At 32.8% G+C, this 9,963-nt stretch overlaps 1 protein-coding gene across 1 annotated transcript; it reads left to right on the top strand.

The window, feature by feature from the left end:
* The first annotated feature begins 6,248 nt into the window (after positions 1-6,248).
* Positions 6,249-9,363, top strand: LOC107057772 (LRR receptor-like serine/threonine-protein kinase GSO2). The gene has a single exon (XM_015302725.1). The coding sequence runs from the start codon at positions 6,289-6,291 to the stop codon at positions 9,256-9,258; it is 2,970 nt and encodes a 989-aa protein (XP_015158211.1). The 5' UTR covers positions 6,249-6,288; the 3' UTR covers positions 9,259-9,363.
* Positions 9,364-9,963: the final 600 nt, after the last annotated feature.

Raw genomic sequence — 9,963 nt, 5'->3', positions numbered from 1 at the left:
TTCGTATTGCTTGATTTAGTTCTCTTGATTTAAATTGAAAGAAAAAATTTAGACTTGAATATCATTTCGTTGCTATCGTGTCGGGCATTCTTTGTTAGTGTCTTAAAGTTTATTATCGGAAGAAGATCCCTACAATTACTCTTTCAGTTAAGAGGCAGCACAAGTAAATTTCCATATTCGAATTAAATTTTACAAACTATCAGTTTAATTATAACTTCTGCATTCGCTGAGACAATAAGGAAACCTATCCATAGTAAACAAGAACTAGGGCGCCCTCTTCCTTTGCGAAGTGAGAAACTAAAGTAATGAACAGAGTGAGATTTTTTAATCCTCTTTGACTTTTCAAAAAAAATAATTTAACCCGCCCTACTCCGCTTCCGCACAGGTCCATCCAAAGATGTGTTATTATTAGTAACAAATAAATTGTGGGCTTATACATGTAAATTTGTGTGTGGTTATATATATATATTGTTGTGCCGTAATATTCCTAACCTTTAGAAAAATCACTTTTTGAAATGTTCTAAGTATAAAATAATTTGAGAAAAATACTTAGAAAAGAGTCGCCACTTAATTTTTTAAAGAAATTAAGAAAACTTATAATTTTCAAAGATTTTAAACAGAAAAAAATCATTTGAAAATATCAAAGAGGGTTCGGGGTTCAATTTACACTTCGAGAAGGGTTTAAGCATTCGAAGTGTCCGCTAACATGCAGTTGACCTGCGACTTGACTAAAATATATTTGACTATTTTTAGGAAAATAATGATTTAACAATAAAAAATAATAACTTACAATATTTGATTAACTTTGAGGAAATAATTAAATAAATGACACATATTTTTTTATTATTATTATTATTATTTTTTTAGAGAAAGAAAAATGAATAAAATGTGATTAAATGAAAAGCATTAAAGAACGTCTCTTTTAAGAACCAAAGGTTTAACTTAATTGAAGATATAAAATTTTGACCAATATACTTGATCACTAAAATAAATTAACACAAAACATGAAATGTATTAACATTAAACCAACACGAAGAAAATAACTCATCTTTTGGGGAATTTAATTAAGCTAATTAACAATCCTAAAGTTAGAGTTAATGATAGAAAAACAAACAATAAATAAAGACAATTAAATAATTTAAAGGTAAAGGAGAAATGACTTTGGGCCCCCTTTTTGGGCCAATTTTGCTGAAAATTTTCTGGGGTTAATACCAAACCCGTTTTTGTATACACCTGGTGTATATTAGTGTATATGAGCGTATATATCAGCTCTTTTCATGTATCTCTTGCTTCTGAACACCTGTATCTCGCCTCAGCCATGTATTCCCACATTTTCGACCTGTATATCAGTGTATACAGCTGTATATGATCGGTATATAGTCCATTTTCGGACTTTCCGGGGCCTGTTCGTCAACTCCAAAGACTTGTTCTTCGATTTCTCAAGGTTGGATGACTCGATAAAAGAATTTTGGGCCTTTATGACCCTCTCAAAATGCGAAGAGAAAAGGGAGTCCATTGGGCTCCATCCGAGGTGGATTTCACAACAAATAAACAAAAAAAGAAAAAAAGAAAAAAGAACTATATTAGCATAAAGAAAACAACATTTAGATAAATAAAGAAACACGTTAACTAATTCACAACATTCACTGAAATCTTCATGAAAATATGTATTATCCTAATAAGGCAAAGTGGATTATGAAAATGCATATGGCTAGAAACCAAAGAAAAATTTGACTAATTATACAAATGAAGGAGGGGAAATTCGACCAATGGTTGTTCTCTATCTCAGACTCAAGTTTGGGAACATTCATTTACATACCGTATACACATACAATAAATGAGACCAAAGCATATAAGCACATGTCATTGAATTAGCTCAGGCCAATACTTTAACAAAGATGTATTCATAAGCAAACAAATAGCATAACTGAGATTCTCTTTACATGAAGAAAATTGGACATTTGTAGACCACCAGGCAAACAAAATTGATCAAGAAAATCTTATTCATAATCATACGTCATTTACGCTATATTAATTATGCACCAAAATGCATTCAATTTAAAGGAAGAAAAAAAAAACTCATCTCAAACAATATTTAAACTTACTGTCATCTTACTAGTAGCAAAATGCCAAAAGATTGGCTGCACTAAAGTTGAAACAGAGAGCTATCAATTATGCCTTAGTTACACATAAATTCATGTGACTATTCAACAACAAATATTGCATAGTTTAGGAAAAAGAAACATACAACAACACTTAGAATTTCAAAAAAAAAAAAACAAGTGCAGGACATGCATGGATTTCAAGAAATTAACCAAGCTTGAGGTGACTACAAGTATAAAGATCATAAACTTACTCCAAATAAAATACCAGCTAATAGTAACGCTACTGGGCGTCGGCTTTTCCTCTGAGGTTAAGTACTTTTAAACTTTCATGGTAACTATCATTTTGACATTCCGAAAAGTTAAATATAGATAGGAACACTCTTTGACAAATTTCTAAATATTAAAACATGCTATGAATATGAGAAAACTCAAACAAGAAGCCGAAACCATGGCGTAGAGCAACAACACTTCAAAAATCCAGCAGGAAACATAACAAAATTAACATTAGAAATAGAGAGGGGCTAACAGGAAGAAACCAAACCTCGTAACTAAATGAAAACAATCATATTTAAGACGAGAACGAAATCAAATAGCCATAACATCAATTTGAACGGAAAGATCATGACTCCAAATCATGAAACTAAGCAACCATTAATTTATGATAAAAGAAATTAAAATCTGAAATGGAAGGTTACCTTTTCTGGGGCAGCGAACTGAAACTACGAGCTTGACCGTGAAGCTACACACCACCACAAATGAAGCTCCGATGAGCTTCGGAAAATTCCGGTTAGGGGCAAACGAGAGGGAAAATATAAGCCTATTCTTGAATATCTAGTAAGAAATTATTGTGCTTCCTTATCCCCCCATAACATTGAAAGAGCAGGGGTATTTATAGGCTGAATTGAGGGGGAAACAAGCAGAAAATTCGGATGATTTTGAATTCGAAATTCGAATTCTCTTTGCTCTTTTTCAAGGCAATAGTGAAGGGGATGGGAAATTCTGAAAAAAGGGGAAAAAGGGGACGGGAACGGGGATGATTGGACGCGATGTTGATTGGTGCCCTTCTTTTCCGTGATTTGTTGGGATTTTCCAAATTTTTTTGGGATTTTCGTGAAGAAGGAGACGCACAAGGTCGGGTTGTTGTTGTTGTACGCTGTGTATTGTATTGTTGGGTATTGGGTATGTTGAATGTATTGTTGCTGTAAAAAGGAATGGGCTGGGTTATTGTTGAAGAATTAAGGGAAATGGGCTGCTAATATGAGGAAATGGCTTTGGGTTGCTGAATAATGGGTCTGTTTTTAATAGGCCCAAAAATGGGTTTGAGGCAAGGTGAAAAGGGTTATATCTTGGAGTTTAAGAAATAACCAAATTGAGTAAAATTAACAAATTCGGCCAATAATTAGGTATGACAACTTCGGTCAAACTTCATTTATAACTAGCTAACCTCTTTTCCTGTTCATTGATCTACATTATTTTATTTATTTTTATTACTATTATTTTTGTTTATTTTATTGCTGACATTTGTTTGACCACTTAACGTTATAGTTGTTGGTGTATAATTTTCCTAGATTTGCTTACCCTTATTTGTTATTATTTAATATATATATATATATATATATATATATATATATATTTATGATAAAGTAAGAAAGGCATTTTTTGTCTTTGCCTGCGTGTTATGGGGTTGAATATGATAGCTGATAAGAACAAAGTACTTGTATGCGTGTTCAATCCTACAAGTAGGAAAAGAAAAATCAATTTTCTAAAGAGAAAAAACACATATAAAATTATCAATATGCTATATAAGATTATTACATCAAGTTTTAGCACAAGTTTGTATTTTTCAATGCATAACAGGAACTCAAGAATGAATTTTCTTATCTAAAGTCACTTAATTATAGATTTTATTTCCCATAAAGTCATTAGCTTTCATTTTTACTTAATTAACTATATGAAAATTTTACTTTTAAAATCACTTAATCTATTTAATTGATTTGGTTAAAATTCATTGATATAAAAATTTTAGAAATAAGAAAATACCTATTTTTTTCATTTTCTTTTCACCGGCTTTTGTAAGAAATAGAATGTTATTTTCTGTATAACACTGGACAATGGATCTCTTTTTGGTTTATTTTTTTTGTCAAGAAGTTTTGGCCATGCGATATGAAATGAAATCGTGAGATGAAGTTAAAGTTTTGTTTGATCATGTAATTTGGACTTTTTAAGTCGTATGTTTTTTCATAAACATTAAAATCACATAAGTGGTAAAACTATTAAAATTGTCTCAATTCTTTATACAGTCTTACCAATAAGCAAAAAATTATAAAATTGCATAATATAATATCACAAAGTTATCCTAAAAAAATACAACATTTATTGATCAGCTTTAATTGAATAAAAAAATAAAATTGAACATAAGTTGTAGTACTATTCTTTAATATAATCCTCCCACATAGTATGAACAATCTCCTCTCACCTTGAGATTGCATTTCTCAATTATATGACAGAAGTCTTTAATATATCACATTTCTCGATCATTTGAATGTAGTGATAAATTTGTTTGGTAAATAAATTTGATAAAAAATAATAATGAATTTGGTGAATATAAATGGTAAAGTAGGAATTGATTAGAAGTATTGATAAATTTTATGTTGGTGAGTATAATCGTTATATGAGATAAATAGTTTAAAAAGTAATGATATAAATTATAAATTTTATTTATATATGAAATAAATGGTTAGTAGATATAAATGTGAGTTTTTTTACAAAAATAAACTTATGTATCAATTTGTCTATTTGAGAAATCTCAAATCATGATTTGAAATTCTCATATCATGTTTTTTGAAATATTTTAGATATCATATCATAATATGAAATGATGAAATGAATTCAACTGATATCACATGGTCAAATACATATTTTATATTATAATTTCATATTGCGATACAATATTTAGCCTACTAAGTATGAAGCCACCTCAAATTCAGTTAATACAGTTCTAGTAGCAGTGATTGTCCATCTACAATTCCTTGAAATAAATATCTTTTTATTTTTTTAAATTTTGGTTTTAAATAAAAAATTCTTATCAACAAATTTTAATTTAAAAAATCAATTTAATAGAATGAGTGATTTTTGTAAGTAAAGCCTTTACTGATTTTTCAATTAAAAATTAAAATTAAGTGGCTTTTCGAGGAAAAAAAAATCTATAATTAATTGATTTTTGGATTAAAAATCAAATTTGAGTTGTGAAAAAAAAAAGGGTGTCAAAATTGAGTTATAATGTGACATATTATCTTGAGGAGAATTTTATTAAAACCTCCAAAAAATAAAATAAAATTGGAGCTGATTTCTTGAAGAAGACGAGCTGGGTTTCAAAATTTCGTAAGTATTGATTAAAATTTCTTTATGAGCTTTGTTCTAAGTGCTTAGAGAGTATTGATTCACCTTCATTATCAACAAAGTTTTTTGATGGAGAAGAAGAAAACACAAAGATTTGGCTAAACATGTTGTAGTAGGTTGTGTACTTGATTTTCCGGGTAACAAGTTTCAGTTAAAGTGACCTAATTATGTAAAAGCTCTTTTTAAAAGTTAAAAAGAGTGCTTTAGGTGAAAAATAAACATTGATGGAGGTATTCCAGAAAATCATTCATGGAGGATACTTAACTGTACTATGCATGCTCAATCACATCAATAATTTTATGATATGTAACAGAGGCGAAAATTTTCATGAGATTTTAGGATAAAAATTGTTTAGCTTTAATTTCAATCATGAATACTTCATGATAGTTGAAAAATCATTTCTGTTTTATTACGACATTTTGAGATAATAACTATTAGTTGAGTGAACATATTGAGAAATCAAAGTCGTGATTGTCTCTAGGTTCTCCAACTCTAAGGTATGCAGGGGACCTCAATTAACGCTAATTTTTGCCTTCCATTTTCGGCTACTTAATTAGCACTATTATTCCACAGGACTTGACTTGACCTTCAAAATATTTGTCCTCATTTCAATTACGCAAACTACAAGTTACTTGTAAGACAGTAGTGAAGCTGAATCATAAGGAGAAATATATGGTCCTCTGTTATGGGTTGTCTTTCTATATAAACAGGCCCAAATAACTAATGCTAGTAATATACAGTGCTTTAAACTATACCCATCTCTATTAGTATACGATCAACTAAAATGGCATGTTGGAAAATTTTAGTTGCTCTACTTGTTTTATTTCTTCTTTCCTTTCCTCTACCTGTTTCAGTCAAAGCCATAAAAGCTGTATCTTTACCTCTCACAAACAATACCGAAGCCAAAGTGAGATGTGTTAAAAGTGAGAGGAATGCTCTATTAAGATTCAAACAAGGTTTCACTGATCCCTCTGACCGACTGGCTTCTTGGGTTGGCAAAGAATGCTGCATCTGGAAAGGCATTTATTGTGACGCTCGTTATAATGTCATCAGGCTTGATCTCAATGACAGAACAAACAATTGCTATTGGAAGAAAGTGGGATACATGATTCCAGGCAATTCAACATGCTTGGGTGGCAACATAAGTTTTGATTTACTCGATTTGCATCACTTGGAGTATTTAGACCTAGGTGGTAATGACTTCCAAGGACTTACCACTCCCAATTTCTTGTCTTCTCTAAAGAAATTACAGTATCTTGACCTTTCTTTTTCATCTCTTATTGGTGTTCCTCCTTCACTTGGAAATCTATCAAATTTGCAGTATCTAAGCTTCCGTGCGTGTTCCTATCCTTACGATAATGTTGAAAGAAGTTGGGTCAAAGATTTGAATTGGGTTTCCGGTCTGTCTTCTTTGAAGTATCTTGATCTTTCTTATGTGAACCTTTCTTCGGCAACACATTGGCTTGATTCTATTAATAAGCTGCCATCCTTAGTGACTCTCAGTTTGCAAAACTGTAGTCTTCACTATCTTCCTTATTCCTTCCCAACCTGGAATATGACTTCTCTTTCTTATCTCTCCCTTTCACAGAATAAGTTTGTTAACTCTGAGTTGCCTAAATGGTTGTCTAATGCCACCACCATTGAGACACTTTATATGGTATACAGCAACATCCAAGGCCCAATATCAAATGTTGAATGGGGTAAACTCTGTAATTTGCAGAAGTTGTATCTAGAGCAGAACAAACTTAATGGAGACCTAAGTCGAGTGGTGGAAGGATTGTCCAACTGCAGCAACCCTACGATAGAGGAATTATCTCTAGGCGAAAATGTGTTGACAGGGGAATTGTCAAATTCATTAGGACATCTGAAGAACTTAAGGATTCTTAGTATTTCTTTTAATATGATCTCTCAGCTTTCACGGTTGGAAATTTTGTACTTGGGAGAGAATCAACTGAAGGGAGCCTTGCCTGAGAGTATTTTTAATTTTTCAGAATTAACTGAGTTGCGGCTGACAACAAATGCTTTGGAAGGCAATCTTTCACAAAATCACTTTGAAAAACTCCATCAACTGGAAGTTTTATCCCTATCTTGTGGAAGAAGTTTTTCAGTCAACTTGAGCAATGAATGGGTTCCTCCATTTAGCCTCTATGGTATCGAGCTCAGAAGTTGCAGTTTGGGTCCCAAGTTTCCAACATGGCTAAAGATTCAAAAGCAACTTCAGTGGGTCATTCTCACCAATGGCTCCATTTCAGAACCTATACCTCCTTGGCTTTGGATGATGTGCTCACAATTTCATTGGCTCGATCTATCAGATAATCAAATTGGTGGAAGTCTACTGAGGATAGTAAATTTTCCATCAACATACCAAATCTGGACGGTGGGTTTCTATTTTAGTTACTATTATGGTGTCGTCGTGGACTTGAGTTCCAATCACTTCCATGGTTCGTTACCTCTTTGGCCAACTGTGACACATTTGAATCTTGCGAACAACTGGTTTTCAGGATACATACCCTTAAACATTGGTCATGTGATGACAAAACTTCAAGTGTTAGATCTTTCTGGAAATGCTTTTATAGGAACTATACCATATTCCATAACAAGAGTCAAGCAGCTATTGAGATTGGACCTTTCAGACAATCATTTGTCTGGGAAGATTCCTGATTGGTGGTATGATTTGCAACAACTTCAAGTCATAGATTTGTCAGGGAATAATCTTTCAGGTACTATTCCTCCTTCAGTTTGTTCACCACTTTCACTTTTTTGGTTGAGATTATGCCGCAATAACCTTTCTGGAGGGCTTCCAAAATCATTGAGGAATTGCAATAGCTTGCTTGCCCTTGATATTGGAGAGAACAAAATCACTGGCACCATACCGGAGTGGTTCGGAGAAAGTCTCTTATCTCTGCAAAAGCTCAGAATGACAGGTAACATGATTCATGGACGCATTCCACCACAACTATGCCAACTTTCTAACCTCCAAATTCTCCATCTTTCACATAACAATCTGACAGGTTCTATCCCTTCTTGCCTGGGAACCTTGAGAGGTCTCAAGTTGATGAAATTTTACAAGTGGTTTCCCAACTACCTTTATTTCAGTTATGTTTTTACACCCAAGATGGAATTGGTTGAGAAAGGAACAAAGCAGACTTACACTTTTACCTTAGATCAAGTGAATCTTATTGATCTTTCCTGCAACAATCTTCAGGGTGAAATCCCGAAAGAGATAACAGCTCTGTCAGCCTTGAGCACTCTGAATTTATCTGGGAACCAATTATCAGGAAGAATTCCAGAGGACATAGGGAGCATGCAACAATTGGAGACACTAGACCTTTCATCTAACCATCTCTCAGGTCCTATCCCATTAAGCATGGCATCCATCACTTCATTGAGTTATCTTAACTTGTCACATAACAACCTTCATGGCCCTATCCCATCAACAAACCAATTTGGAACCTTTACTGATCCTTCGTGTTTCGAAGGTAATCCAGAACTCTGTGGGAAACCATTGACCACCAATTGCTCCTTACCCAGGAAAAGAGAAATAGAAGAAGAAGATGATGATGAAATAAGGCTTTGTTTTTTTGTGAGCGCGGGAGTGGGATTCGTTGCCATGTTTTTGGTGACATTTATAAGCTTGACGATAAAGAAGTCGTGGGGATACTGCTGCTTCCATTTCATGGAGGAAGTTGGAGAAAGAATTATCAGGTGCTGTATGGGTTTCATGAATAGGATTTTCAGCGTCACAAGGAACTAATTTCCATTGCATTACTGTTCTTTCTGTTTTGATACTGTTGCAGTGAAAATATGGCAATCTTTGAAATTATGTTCGTCCCTCAAGTTTCTGTGTTTTTTACTTTAAGAAACAATAGATTATATTTAACCTAAATAAATCAAAGAGTAAAATCACTTTGCAAGCAACATATCTATAAAATCATCATATAGAGTAGATGAAACAACATTGTAATGTAAATTAATAGTAAGGCTGTTTTAGAAGAAATTTCCATCTTGCTATATATCTTCCTTCAGTAATAATGAATGATTGTTTGAATCAATATTAGTTATGCTTGTCTTATAATTATCTGTCAAATAAATTATTATTTTTTCAATCAAGTAAAGTACATGGTTGTAGCCTTTGCTTCTAGTCTACCCATAATAAAATTGGTGATATTAAATTTTTGGATTGCTACAAAAGGTTATAATGGGCAAAATAGGGCTGGGTTAATTACTAAATCTAAATAGGGACAAGGCAAAACCTTAGCAAGGAAGACTTAACCCGCCCCTTTCTACCACATCCTACTCTATTGCCATAAATTACATTAGACAAGTTTATGGCGATGAGCTCAGATTCATAATGTGAATCCCCTGCTATGCATGGGTCCACTACTCATGAGGTCTCCAACTCCCCCACCTACCATTAGGAATTTTGAAGATTAGTTAAAGGACTAAACTCACTTTAACA

This window comes from Solanum tuberosum, unplaced genomic scaffold, assembly GCF_000226075.1.
Source record: "Solanum tuberosum cultivar DM 1-3 516 R44 unplaced genomic scaffold, SolTub_3.0 scf00363, whole genome shotgun sequence".
Classification (NCBI taxonomy): Eukaryota; Viridiplantae; Streptophyta; class Magnoliopsida; order Solanales; family Solanaceae; genus Solanum; species Solanum tuberosum.
The sequence above is the reverse complement of the archived record's forward strand: the minus strand, read 5'-3'. Positions and strand labels throughout refer to the sequence as shown.